The 14859-nt window shown below is 43.3% G+C and overlaps 2 protein-coding genes across 5 annotated transcripts in view; one reads left to right on the top strand and one right to left on the bottom strand.

Annotated features, from left to right (window-relative positions):
- The window catches only part of SPATA6L (spermatogenesis associated 6 like), a 72205-nt gene that overhangs the window by 4129 nt on the left and 53217 nt on the right, over positions 1-14859 (top strand). For 2 of the 4 annotated variants that reach the window (XM_043487145.1, XM_043487143.1), the window contains exons 3-4: positions 8610-8819; positions 9006-9050. In XM_043487145.1, the coding sequence (XP_043343080.1) occupies positions 8769-8819; positions 9006-9050 (96 nt within the window). In that variant the 5' untranslated portion in view covers positions 8610-8768. Of the gene's footprint in view, positions 1-8609; positions 8820-8915; positions 9051-14859 lie in introns of those variants that run through there. The other 2 variants (XM_043487144.1, XM_043487146.1) reach the window with 2 other exon arrangements.
- PLPP6 (phospholipid phosphatase 6) lies at positions 11469-14762 on the bottom strand. Its single transcript, XM_043487149.1, has one exon. The coding sequence runs from the start codon at positions 14582-14584 to the stop codon at positions 13715-13717; it is 870 nt and encodes a 289-aa protein (XP_043343084.1). The 5' UTR covers positions 14585-14762; the 3' UTR covers positions 11469-13714.

Raw genomic sequence — 14859 nt, 5'->3', positions numbered from 1 at the left:
TATATCATTGACTTGTTGCAGGTTAACTGGGTTAGTTGTCTTATGGGATGTTTCACATTCTAGATATGTGTGTTTGCTTTCTTGTGATGTCATTAACATGTTTCTCTAACCTCTGTGAAGTGAAGTTAGCTCTAGAGCAACACTGCTCAATAGAAGTTTCTGTGATTATAGGAATATTCGACTTGCAGTATCCAATACAATAGCCACTCGCCATTGTGGCTATTGAGCACTTTAGAGGGGACTAGTGTGAGTAACGGAGAAGGCAGCGGCACCCCATTCCAGTACTCTTGCCTAGAAAATCCCTTGGACGGAGGAGCCTGGTAGGCTGTGGTCCATGGGGTCGCTAAGAGTAGGACACCACTGAGCGACTTCACTTTCACTTTTAATTTTCATGCTTTGGAGAAGGAAATGGCAACCCACTCCAGTGTTCTTGCCTGGAGAATCCCAGGGACGGGGGAGCCTGATGGGCTGCCGTCTATGGGGTCACACAGAGTTGGACACGACTGAAGTAACTTAGCAGCAGCAGCAGCAGCAGCAGCAGCAGCAGCAGCAGCAGTGTGAGTAAGGAACTGAATTTTAGTTTTTATTTAGTTTAAGTTAATTTAAATTTAAATAGCCATATGTGGCTACCTTACTAGGTCCTGCAGCTCTGGAGTCTCAATTGTATTCAGCTTCACCTTTCTTGTCAAAAGTGCTTCCTATGAATTACATAGGAAGAAGACATATGATGTCACCTTTAGTGAGGTTAAGATTGATCATTGGGTTCATACGGTGACAGCCTGATCCCTCTAATATGACGTTCCCCTAAAGGATGTGATTTTAAGATTTTTATAATATATGTATATATAAGCTTCATCTTTATGCAGTTTATGAGAACCAAGGAAAGAGCCCAACATAGCTCATTGAGCTCTTTTATATATTTATAGTAAAAACCAGAAAGGTAAACTTTTCTCATGTATGTATCAGACTGTAAGAATCTGTTAAAAAAACATTTCAGAGAAATTCCTTGAAGAAGGAGAAACATTAAAAAAAAAAAATTAGTTCCTGAGTCTTGAAACTGGGCCTGCACTTAAAGAAAAAAATCAGTAATCTGGCATTGTGTTATTGCTGAAATAATCCAGATTGTTTTAGGTACTTGAGGTTCCTCCCCACCCCCACCCCCTGCCTTGAAGGCATTTCTCACAAATCCTAATGAACAACTCACTTTGAAAACTCAATTTACTGGTATTATTCACATTGACTAATGAAGAATTCACTGGCACAAAAGATTCTAGAGTCTGACAAACGTGTCTTGAGTCCAGACATAAACTAATGGCCTAGGACAGGACATTGAAGATCTTTCTCACTTTTTGTTGAATACACTGACCTTGTAGAGACAACTGGCTCTAATAAGTGGGCATGAATGTGATGGAGAGAAGAGCTCCACTTTACTTATCTGCCGCTTGTCAGATAATATGGGTGGCCCAATGACAATTACAGGATCTTTTCCTAGAAAATGCACCTATGCATGTACATAAAAAGTTGCTTATCATTTCAGGGGCTTTAGAATTCCTGAGACAGCCAGGGATCACAGAGTAAGATACCCTGGAAGCAAAAGCAGACACACTTGCATGTGTATTTTCACAGCATGCAGTATACAAGATGGAGCCCCAGTGCTGAAGAAGCCAGCTCCTGGTCCTTCCTATTATCCCATATTTATCCTTTCTGTTGTTTTATATTTTCTACTTATTTATTTATTTATTATGGCTGTGCTGGGTCTTTGTTGCTGCCTGGGCTTTTCTCTAGTTGTGCTAAGTAGGGGCTACTGTTTCAGGGTGTGGGCTTCTCACTGCAGTAGGTTCTCTTGTTGCAGAGCACAGGCTCTGGAGTACGCACGCTTCAGTAGTTGCAGCTCCTGGGCTCTAGAGCACAGGCTCAGTAATTGTGGCACATGGGCTAATTAATTGCTCCATGGCATGTGGGATCTTCCCTGACCAGGGGTTGAACCCCTGTCTCCTGCTTTGGCAGGCGGATTCTTTACCATTGATCCACCAGGGAGGCCCCTCTACTTGTTTTAATTTGCTTTCCTTTTCAGACTAGATAATGCAAATATTTTACAAAATTATTTGAAAAGTACCTAAGGCTGTTCCCCTGATGCTGGGAGGGATTGGGAGCATGAGGAGAAGGGGACGACAGAGGATGATATGGCTGGATGGTATCACCAACTCGATGGACATGAGTTTGAGTAAACTCCGGGAGTTGGTGATGGACAGGGAGGCCTGGTGTGCTGTGATTCATGGGGTCACAAAGAGTCGGACACGACTGAGCGACTGAACTGAACTGAACGGGAGGCTATTCAATGAAAAGTGAGTTTTCTATCTTTCTACTCTAGGTTCTTTCCCAGAGACAACCACCGTTAGTAGTTTCTAGATTTTCCTTTCAGAAATATTCTTAGAACGTAGGTACACATCGTATTCTCTTTGTCTTCCAAATGGCAGCACACTTTACACATTTTTGTTTTGTACTTTTTTTTTTCCCCTCTTAGTCTTGTATGTTAGAGTTTTTACTGCTGGGACTTGCAGCTTTGCTTTATTCTTTTCTTATGTTGCATACTGTTCCATCTTGACACTTAACCATCAGTCAGTTCAGTCACTCAGTCATAGTTTGAGCATTCTTTGGGATTGCCTTTCTTTGGGATTGGAATGAAAACTGACCTTTTCCAGTCCTGTGGCCACTGCTGAGTTTACCAAATTTGCGGGCATATTGAGTGCAGCACTTTCACAGCATCATCTTTTAGGATTTGAATTAGCTCAACTGGAATTCCATCATATCCGCTAACTTTGTTCGTAGTGATGCTTTCTACGGCCCACTTGACTTCACATTCCAAGATGTCTGGCTCTAGGTGAGTGATCACACCATTGTGATTATCTGGGTCGTGAAGATCTTTTTTTGTACAGTTCTTTTGTGTATTCCTGCCACTTCTTAATATCTTCTGCTTCTGTTAGGTCCATACCACTTCTGTCCTTTATCAAACCCATATTTGCGTGAAATATTCCCTTGATATCTCTAATTTTCTTGAAGATATCTCTAATCTTTCCCATTCTGTTGTTTTCCTCTATTTCTTTGCATTGATCGCTGAGGAAGCCTTTCTTATCTCTCCTTGCTATTCTTTGGAACTCTTCATTCAAATGGGTATATCTTTCCTTTTCTCCTTTGCTTTTTGCTTCTCTTCTTTTCACAGCTATTTGGAAGGCCTCCTCAGATAGCTGTTTTACTTTTTTTGCATTTCTTTTCCATGGGGATGGTCTTAATCCCTGTCTCCTGTACAATGTCACGAACCTCAATCCATAGTTCATCAGGCACTCTGTCTAACAGATCTAGTCCCTTAAATCTATTTCTCATTTCCACTGTGTAATCATAAGGGATTTGATTTAGATCATACCTGAATGGTCTAGTGGTTTTCCCTACTTTCTTCAATTTTAGTCTGAATTTGGCAATAAGGAGTTCATGATCTGAGCCACAGTCAGCTCCCGGTCTTGTTTTTGCTGACTGTATAGAGCTTCTCCATCTTTGGCTGGAAAGAATATCATCAGTCTGATTTCAGCACTGACCATCTGGTGATGTCTATGTGTAGAGTCTTCTCTTGTGTTGTTGGAAGAGGGTGTTTGCTATGACCAGTGTGTTCTCTTGGCAAAACTCTTATTATCCTTTGCTCTGTTTCATTCTGTAATCCAAGGCCAAATTTGCCTGTTACTCCAGGTGTTTCTTGACTTCCTACTTTTGCATTCCAGACCCCTATAATGAAAAAGACATCTTTTTTGGGTGTTAGTTCTAAAAGGTCTTGTAGGTCTTCATAGAACTTTTCAGCTTCTTCAGCGTTACTGGTTGGGGCATAGGCTTGGATTACTGTGATATTGACTGGTTTGCCTTAAAAACGAAGAGATCATTCTGTCATTTTTGAGATTGCATCCAATTACTGCATTTCGGGCTCTTTTGTTGACTATAAGGGCTACTCCATTTCTTCTAAGGGATTCTTGCCCACAGTAGTAGATATAATGGTCATCTGAGTTAAATTCACCCATTCCAGTCCATGTTAGTTTGCTGATTCCTAGAATGTTGACATTCACTTTTGCCATCTCCTGTTTGACCATTTCCAATTTGCCTTGATTCATGGACCTAACATTCCAGGTTCCTATGCAATATTGCTCTTTACAGCATCAGACCTTGCTTCTATCACCAGTCACATCCACAACTGGGAGCTGTTTTTGCTTTAGCTCCATCCCTTCATTCTTTCTGGAGTTATTTCTCCAGTAGCATATTGGGCACCTACCGACCTGGGGAGTTCATCTTTCAGTGTCGTATCTTTTGCCTTTTCATACTGTTCATGGGGTTCTCAAGGCAAGAATACTGAAGTGGTTTGCCTTTCCCTTCTCCAGTGGACCACATTCTGTCAGACCTCTCCACCATGACCCGTCTGTCTTGGGTAGCCCCACATGGCATGGCTTAGTTTCATTGAGTTAGACAAGGCTGTGGTCCATGTGATCAGATTGGCTAGTTGTCTGTGATTGTGGCTTCAGTCTGTCTGCCCTCTGATGCCCTCTCTCAGCGCCTACCATCTTACTTGGGTTTCTCTTACCTTGGATGTGGGATTTCTCTTCACGGCTGCTCTAGCAAGCTGCTGCTCCTGACCTTGGACATGTGGTATCTCTTCATGGCCACCACTCCTGAATTTGGATGTGGGGTATCTCTTCTCGGCCGCCGCTCATGACCTTGGATGTGGGGTGTCTCCTCTCGGCTGCTCCTGTGCCACGCTGCCGCCACTGAGGCCTAACCATAGTTGATTTAATTGACCATACTTAATGAACCTCTATGGTTTCCTGTATTTTTTAACTACAAGTAGTGTTGCAGCGTATATTTTTGTATACTTGTGAAAGTATACCCATATATATGTATTCCTATTAATATCAGTAGAATTCCTGAGTCAAATAAAAAATTTTGATAGATATTAACAAATTGCTTTCCAGAGAAGTTATATGTGATAGAATAATGGCCCCAAAGATATCCATGTCCTAATCCCTGGAACCTGGGAATATTATTACCTTCCATGACAGATCAACTTGCAGATGGAATTAAGATTTCTAATATGCTGACCTCAAAATTGGGAAATTGACCTGGATTAGATAGTGGGTCCTGTATTGTTGCAAAGGTCATTAAAAGTGGAACCAGAAAGATGGTAGGATGAAAAGGACTTGGTTCAATGTTGCTCACTTTGAAAATGAAGGAAGGGAGCTATGAGTCAAGGAATGAAGGCAGCCCGCTTGAAAAGGCAAGGAATGAAGCCCTCACATTTTGCTTTTAAAGCTCTGTGTTGGATTTCTGATGCACGAAATGAAAAGGTATACGTTTTTCTTGCTTTAAGTCATGAAGTTGTGGTGGTTTGTTTTAGTAGTCATAGGAAATTAATACACTTTATGTATTTACACTCCTATAACAACATATGAATGTATTTTCACACATTCCTGCCACTAGTAGTTCCCTTTTTAAAAAATGGTTTCCTTCCCTCATACTAATTCTCCTTCCTACATTATTTGAAAAGAAATATTTACAATTTAGTGTCTTGTAGTTAAATTATTTTAGATAAAAGGAAAATCTCAGCTATAATTCTCTCTCATACTTTTCTTCTTTGCTCACTGAAATGAACTCTTTGGAAAATTCCCCTCTGGGGCATGCACCATTTTCTTGGCAGTGGCCACGATGTGAGTAGGATGTATTACTGATGTGTCATTTCTGCAATGCTGTTTAACTGCTGACCAGAATGCACTGCAGAAACACTCTGGGAATAACAGTTGTTCAGTTCTGCCACCTACACAGGTGCCTACGCAGCTGGTAAAGCCAGTCTCTGTGAGTGGTGACAGTCCAGTGGTTTTGCTTGGTCTCCAAGTGGAGGTGGCCATGTGTGCCAGAGGCATTGTGTATGGAGCAACTTATGCATCTCTCTCTCAGCTGAGTGCCTCAAGTAACTGTGGTGGGGAAAATGAACAGAGTCAAGTATTTCCTGTCAATTCATGAAATACCCCTGTGGCAGATTAGCATAGGTAGCTGTGCTCGGTCCTTTCCCATTTTGCCTCTTTAGTTTGCACTGTAGTGGTGGGCCCTCCTGTTATGCATATACTTTAAACCCTATAGACTGGCTTGACCATCTCTGTACTTAACATCTGATCAGGATAATTATTGAGCATCTACTATGTTAGGTATTTAGGATATAAACTTAGCCATGTAGAGCTGACAGTTCACAGAGACAAATAGTAATCAACAATCACAGGAACAAATGAAAACTGCTATTGTTGCAGTTTCCAGAAAGAGAATACACACACACACACACACACACACACACACACACACACACACACACACACACGGTGGTTTAGTTGATAAGTTGTGTCCATCTCTTGAGACCCTCTGGACTATAGCCTGCCAGGCTCCTCTGTTCATGGGATTCTCCAGGCAAGAATATTGGAGTGGGTTGCCATTTCCTTATACACGCACACACACACGCAAAGGAAGAGCAAACTCCAAAAGATTGGGAACGACAGGGTAGCCTAGTGTGCTGCAGTCCATGAGGTTGCAAAGATTCGGACATGAATTAGAGACTGAGAAACAAACACACACACACACACACACACACACACACATACATAGATACATATATGTGTAATATGTATTACATGTAGTATGTGTAATATGTATTACATATATATATATATATGCAATAGATTCCACCTTGTCTGGGAGAACATAAGAGAAGCTTGGGTGGGATATGTAAATCTGTGTACATTTGGTAATCCATTCCTACATCGGATGATACCCTCGGTAAAGAATATAGAGTGAGGAAAAGAAAGAACCAGAAACACTGCTTTGCCAGGGAGAGAAGGATGAATAGAGACAGAGGAAAAATGGCCACAGAGTTGGAGGGGAACCAGAAAAGAGCTGTGTCTTAGGAGCCAAGCAAGGAGATTTCAGTTTTATCAAGGAGAGTCCAGTTACGGGAGAAGAGTCCAGTTAAGGGCTAGGAAGAGCATAGAATGGGACATTGTGTCTCGGGATCAATAGATTGTTGCAAGGGCAGTGACATGGTAGGGCACACCTGGATTCAAGGGTGGCTCCTTCCCTTCAACTGTGTGATGTTGGACAAATGGCTGTCTGGCCTCAGATTCTGCATCTGTAAATAAGGATAATATCTCCTTCAAAACATTATTGTGGGGGTGAATTTAATTACCATATGCAACCCTAGCATTTTGCAGGTTCTCAGGAAAGATTGATTCCTCCCTTCTATTTTGTCTAGCCATGTACATATATAATATTCAGGTTTTGTTTGTCAGTCTCCTTGATATCTTAGCATTGGTGTTGATGATGCACTTGTGAGGGTCAGGGCAGGTCCTGTCCCTGTATATAACTTCATTAGTAAGGGTGCTAGCAAGCTGTTGTGAGCTGACAAATCAGTGCTCTAAATATTGTAAGTACCCACTGGTGTGCCTCTCCATATGCAGACAGACGGATCATTGAGCACTGGGTATGGACACAATACATCTTCGTTCATCATAATGAGTTTTTCCCTAGGGAAAGTCATTCTGGTTGCCAAAATGAATACTTAATTCTTGTCTCAGGTTATCTTTATACACTCAAATTTCCACTATTTGTATAAATCTCTAATGCAAAATATTAGTAATAAATGACTAAATTCCAATACATTTTGTTGTTTGCTTTTTAGAGAGAGTATTGATCCTCCCAGATTTTTTTTTGATTAGCTAGAAGCAGCCACTCCCTCCTCTTTTCCTTCTGTTTTGTCTTAAATACAGTGAATAAGAAAAAAGTGCTTTTTTCTCTTCTGGTTAAGAACTTTGCCTTGCCTTCTACCTCTGATGGTTTTTACAGTGTAACCCTGGCTTTGGCAACTATGGTAACTACTGATTGGGAGATAATGTAATTCAGTGCTTGCTTTAAGTTAACTAAATCCCAGCAGAGAGACTGAAAAATATTTCTATTGTGACTAGAACAGGATACCTAACTTTTAAACTTCTCTAAGAGTTGTCCTTGCATTTTTCAGTTAACATGGGTTTCATTTCTTATTGATAGTGGGTGGCCATGTTTTCTGAACCAAACATGAGGAGGTAACATTTCATAAGAGAGTACCTCTGCTGTGCTGTATGCTGTGCTTAGTTGTGTCAGACTCTTTGCGACCCCATGAACTGTAGCCCACCAGGCTCCTCTGTCCCTGGGATTCTCTAGGCAAGAATATTGGAGTGGGTTGCTATTTCCTTCGCCAGGGGATCGTTCCAACCTAGGGGTCGAACCTGCATCTCTTGCCTCTCTTGCATTGCAGGTAGATTCTTTACCACTGAGCCACCAAGGAAGCCCCATCTATATTAATTGGAATTGTTACAGAATTTCCAGGGCTTGGGGGTCATATAGCTACATAAAACAGGCAGCGCTTTAAATCATAAGGGAACTATGATCACACTAAACTTTTAGAATGGACACTGTAAATATTTTAACCTAGTGATTGGGGCCCTAAAGAGTTGATGGAAAGAGTGGCGGAAAGGAAACTAGGACTCTTGGCATCTCTTGATCAGGCGACCGGGGCAGTACACAGGGACGTGCCCTCCCGCCAGCGTGCAGTCTGGGAAGCTGATGTTGCGACGCGGAGTTCCAAGTAGAGCGCTGGAGGCTCACGCGCGTGCGCAGGGACCTCTGGCGCATTCCAGGGTGGAAGGGTGCCCGTTTGAGTGTCCATGGCAACAGGACGCTTCTGCCTTCTGGAAGCCTTGGCTCCAGCTCCTGCCGTGTGAGACCAGTCCTGGTGGGAGGGACCTGGGCTGGGGGCGGGGGACTGATGGGGTTACAAGGGGTGGGGAGGGGCTGTGGAAACTGCTGGGAACATTTGCTCCAGGGATTGAGTTAAACTAAGAAAATCGCTCCAAGGCTCAGCACAAAAGGATCTTTTCATTCCTGCCCTTTCACCCACGTAGGGAACTATGCCTTTGGAGGTGGTGGTGGAACTTCAGATCCGGGCGGTAAGAGAGACCGACGAACCTCCCCTCTTTGCCCCAAATCACACTCTTTCCTCGGGGTTCTTTTTCCCGGTCTTTTTCACCACCCCTCGCCCCACACACATCATTAATTGAATCTCTGTCCCTAAGATTCTTTACATTGGTCTTTCTGACAGAATCTAACCTTTAATTAGGATCAGCCTCTTTTCACTGCCCTCCCTTCCCCACTCCAAGCCAACTTCTTTCTTAGCTTTATGTGAAATTTTTCTTTTCATTTAAAACAACCTTGCATTAAGTCCCAAGATTTTATTTTTTGGGTTTTATCTTCTGGGATACAGATTTCTGAGGAGATTAAAAAGCCCCTCCTTTAAATAACCAGGGAAGATTTTACTTTCAAAAAGCCCCATCATGTCCTGATAATTTGCCACCTCTGTAAACCATTCAAAAATTTTCTAAGCTACTTTCCCTACAGATGGTTCTGGCTTGCTAATTCCAAAAAGGAAATCAATCAATAACTGTTTAATAATTATCCACTGAATCCTGCTTGAGGTGCTCTGGCAAAGTGACTTCATTTTTCTTCTTTGGGACCAGTCATTCCTTATTTCCTTATTATCAAATCAGTCATTCCTTATTATCAAATTGCCAACATCCATTGGATCATAGAAAAAGCAAGAGTTCCAGAAAAAACATCTACTGCTTTATTGATTACGCCAAAGCCTTTGACTGTGTAGATCACAACAAACAGTGGAAAATTCTTCAAGTGGTGGAAATACCAGACCACTGTACCTGCCTCCTGAGAAATCTGTATGCAGATCAAGAAGCAACAGTTAGAACCGGACATGGAACAACAGACTGGTTCCAAATTGGGAAAGGAGTATGTCAAGACTGTATATTGTCACCCTGCTTATTTAACTTATATGCGGAGTCCATCATGCGAAATGCTGGGCTAGATGAAACATAAGCTGGAATCAAAATTGCTGGGAGAAATATCAATAACCTCAGATATGCAGATGACACCACCCTTACGGCAGAAAGTTAAGAGGAACTAAAGAGCCTCTTGATGAAAGAGGAGAGTGAAAAAGTTGGCTAAAGCTCAACATTCAGAAAACTAAGATCATGGCATCCATCCCATCATTCCATGGCAAATAGATGGAGAAACAATGTAAACAGTGAGAGAAGTTCTTTTCTTGGGCTCTGAAATCACTGCAGATGGTGACTGCAGCCATGAAATTAAAAGATGCTTGCCCCTTGGAAGAAAAGCTATGGTCAACCTAGAGAACATATTAAAAAGCAGAGACATTACTTTGCTGACAAAGGTCCATATAGTCAAAGCTATGGTTTTTCTAGTAGTCATGTATGGATGTGAGAGTTGGACTATAAAGAAAGCTGGTCGCCAAAGAATTGATGCTTTTGAACTGTGGTATTGGAGAAGACTCTTGAGAGTCCCTTGGACTGCAAGGAGATCAAACCAGTCAGTCCTAAAGGAAATCAGTCCTGAATATTCATTGGAAGGACTGATGCTGAAGCTGAAACTCCCAATACTTTGGCCACCTGATACGAAGAACTGACTCATTGGAAAAGACCTTGATGTTGGGAAAGACTGAAAGTAGGAGAAGGGTACGACAGAGGATGAAATGGTTAGATGGCATCACCAACTCGATGGACATGAGTTTGAGCAAGCTACAGGAGTTGGTGATAGACAGGGAAGCTTGGCATGCTGCAGTCCATGGGGTTGAAAAGAGTCACACACGACTGAGCGACTGAACTGAACTGATTCCTTATTTCAGCTTTCATTTTCCAATCCTGTAGTTGGTGACAGACTGTCTTGTGGCTTTCCCTGAAAGCTATAAGGGACTTTTCTACTGGACATGATTATAAGCCCAAGATCAACAGTTTACAACCATGGAAAATCTGGTTCAGTTCAGTTCAGTCACACAGTCGTGTCTGACTCTTTGTGACCCCATGAACCACAGCATGTCAGGCCTCCCTGTCCATCACCAACTCCCAGAGTACACCCAAACCCATGTCCATTGAGTCGGTGATGCCATCCAACCATCTCATCCTCTGTCGTCCCCTTCTCCTGCCCTCAATCTTTCCCAACATCAGGGTCTTTTCAAATGAGTCAGTTCTTTGCATCAGGTGGCCAAAGTATTGGAGTTTCAGCTTCAAAATCAGTCCTACTAATGAACACCCAGGACTGATCTCCATATAAGTGACAAGTGCTGTGATTTCCTCTTATGTGCCGCTCTGAAACAAAGATGGAAATTTCCTGGATTTGACCCACTTTGCTGACAGCAAATAGGACTGACTATATCAAGTATGCTGTATCAGTTGTGAACTCTCACAATTGTTCAGTAAGATGAAGGAATTCATGAGAAACTGAGTGGTAAATCAGTGTTCCTCCTCATCAAGGCAAAAAAATTAAACAAGTTTTCATCTCACTTCATTCAACATTACTGGTTAATTTTATTTTGACTTTTAAAAGGAATTCATCAGTGTACAATTAGTTAACAGTAGAATCAGTGTGTTTTTTTTTTTTTTACTCTACAGTACTTAGTATACTCCAAAAAAAAAAAAAAAAAAAAAATCAGATGAATTGATCTGTGCTTTAAAAACCAGCAAACTCAGGCCCCGGCAATCAAGATAGGGAATTCCAAAAAAATAATCAGGAATAACGTGAGCCTAACTTTGACCTCCCATTATTCAGACCTGTGGATCCTGCAAGAGGAAATATTTTTTCCAAATATCTGGGCTGAAGATTGCTGCAGTTAAAATAAAGGATCTCTGTTAAGGCTAAAAATAAAGGAAACCACCTAGAGTGTCACAGTTTGGCTGATTCAAGAAGTGAAGAGGTAGTCTGTGTTCAGGATGTTGTGAGAATGCAAATAATTTCTATATTGAAGAGTAGCTATTACTTTTTCAGTGTTCCTCAAACACTAGAAAATTCACACTTCCACCCAGTCAGAACCTACCTGTCACAGCCATTCTCCAGATTCCTATGTGTACATCTGTATGATAGATCAAATGCCATCATCCTATTTTTAAATATGAAATAATTGGTTATTAAAATTATCTAAAGACATCAATTCCATAGGTAATTTAAAGGTACATATTTTCAGGCACAGCAGCATTTAAAGCACACATCCTCGTCAGTCTTTCCCAGTCAAGGAATAATGAGCCGATCCACCCTGTATTTGCTGGCCTTTGGTCTTGTGAATTGAGGAGGCACCATGGATAAACTACTTTGTGAGGGTCAATATAAACAGAAATCTTGGAGTTATACTTTGTGCCTGGTATAGCAGTATGCTCCACTTGATGAATTTCAAGTTAAATACTGTTACCTAAAGTGTGCTTACATAGAGAAATGGAATTCCACATGAAAAGCTTTAATATACAGGGTCATCCTTGTGGTATATATTTGAAAGGTTATGCTCTTACATTGCAAAGAAGTTATTTCTCCATTTTATTACCTCAATAAAGAAGCATTATTCTTTATTCAGTAGAGATGGTAGGCAGCAGGGCCCATCTCCTTCCATGTTGGTCCACTGATAAAGTATGTGGTGATCCTGCCTCCAAGACTCAGTTCCTCTGACCTCCTCAGTGACTTCACTTTTCTCCTGTCATGTCATGCTATTTGCTGTCAACAGAATTAAGCCTGAGGCAGGAAGCCCATCTTTGCTTTCTGTGAGCACTGTTGATATGCCCACTTTTAAGTGTTTCTTCTTCAGGTAAGTTCTTGACTTGTTCTCTGAATGCAGAAGGATAATATTAGGGTAGTGGGAAATACCTATTTAAAGATCTTCGAGGAGGTAGAGGAAAAGGAGAGAAATATATGTACTGTAATCTCTTTTTTCCATTACCCAATCTGTGAAGATGGAAGAGACAAAACTAGAAAAGCTTGCCAAGAAAATCAGGATTAAGAAGAAATCTTCCCAAGTATAGTAACATATTGTCAGAGAATAAATTAGAAAAACCTGTCATAGGCGCCTAAATCTACCTCTGCTTCCCATGTGGTGCAGTGGTAAAGAATCCGCCTATCCATGCAGCAGATGCAGGAGACTCAGGTTCGATCCCTGGGTCAGGAAGATCCCCTGGAGTAGGAAAAGGCAACCCACTCCAGTATTCTTGCCTGGAGAATCTCATGGACCGAGGAGCCTGGTGGGCTACAGCCCATGGGGTCACACAGAGTCAGACTCAGCTGAGTGATTAATGGTATGTCATAGACTCTTAAAATACTGTTTAAAATCTACCTCAGGAAAAGGATAAGGATGTGGCTTATTTGCATGTATATATTTACAGAATGAAGTTGCTTTGTTTTTTTCAAAGTTCAATTTACAGGTGATATCTTGACTTGCAGGATTACAAAATTTCCTGATGTCAACTTTTAAGAAGCAGCAACATTATAATCACTCCAACTTGGTTTGTTTCAAGTTTTCCTGGAGAGATAAAGAGTTGCTGAATAAGTATATAATAGAGGGATTTTTTTGCTTTCTGTAACATGGCTGTGATCAGTAATGGTCAGCACTGTGCTCTAGCCTAGCAACCCATTAAGATGATAGGACACTTGAAATCCCAAAAGGAAACCTGAAATGTCCTTAGAGGGGCAAGCATGATGGCTGCTGGTTTATGTCATTATCATCGGGGGTGGAAACCTTCAGATCTCCTGGTGCCACAGTGTTGAGATGGTGTCACGGTTGGTTCCACAGTACAAAGAGGACTGGAGCAGTGTGCGGTGAAAGCCAGCAATAGTCCACGATGCTGTACTGCATGTAGCCCAGAAAAAAGCCAAAAGCCACGTCGGTGACGTTGTGCCGCCCCAGCATGACCCTGGAGAGACCCAGGATGAAGGCCCAGAGCACCACCAGCACCCTCAGTGGGATGGCCAGCACCAGGTGGTTCAGGATGAAGCGCGACACCAGGGCGGCTCTGGTGGTATGGCCTGAAGGGAAGGAATACTTGTCCACGGACACAGTGAAAAACATGTCCATCTGGTTGTGGGCCGGGCGGCGCCTGCGGACCAGCCCCTTGATCAGGGACACCAGCAGCAGGTCCAGCAGCAGGGCGAAGAGCAGGTTCATCAGCACCTCGCGCCCGGCCCAGCTGTCGCTCCTGGACAGGCAGTAGAGGGTGCCGAGCAGCCAGGGGATGCCGTGTCCCGAGATCTCCAGCAGCTTCATAAGGGGCCTCATGCTGCCCCAGGACGAGCTCTCCCCCGCGCACACCCCCAGCTTCTTGGACAGCCACAGGTCGATGGCCAGGAGGGAGCGCAGGGCGATGCCCAGGAAGGAAGGGTTCAGATCTATGCGGTCCTCCTCGGGCACCTGGGGCGGGGGCGCCGGGGAGGAGCCCGCCCCAGCCAAGGGGAACGAACCGCGGCGGTGCACTGGGCTCTCAGACGCGCGGAGACGGGCGTTGGTGGGGTCGGCGCCCGGCGCGCGGCTGCTGAGCAGGGACTGGAACTCGAACCTGCTGCCGCCGCCGTGGGCCGGACTGCCGCTGCTGCTGGGGTCGCAGGTGCCCAGCGGGCGTCCCTCGGTGTTCCTTCGTGTGCTCTGCATCTCGGCGAGCGGCGCGAACCGCAGTACCTGACCGGCTTAAGAAGAAGGTTCCCAGCCTTGCAGCCTCTTCCGCTTCCGCACTACCATCCTAGAGGGGCGGGCAGAGGAGCCAGGGAGAGAACGATTGTGACACCTGGCGGAGACGTGGGAGGAAACTGGAATTTCCAATTTGCGCAAGGGGAGGAGAGGGGAGGGTAGTGCTATGAGAGAAGATGGTGGTGGTGCGGAGGTTGGGGTGGGGGTGGGGGGGCGGATTTGACATTGTGGGAGGTTAT

The sequence above is a fragment of the Cervus canadensis genome, chromosome 14 (assembly GCF_019320065.1).
Source record: "Cervus canadensis isolate Bull #8, Minnesota chromosome 14, ASM1932006v1, whole genome shotgun sequence".
In the NCBI taxonomy this organism is placed as follows: domain Eukaryota; kingdom Metazoa; phylum Chordata; class Mammalia; order Artiodactyla; family Cervidae; genus Cervus; species Cervus canadensis.
The sequence above is the reverse complement of the archived record's forward strand: the minus strand, read 5'-3'. Positions and strand labels throughout refer to the sequence as shown.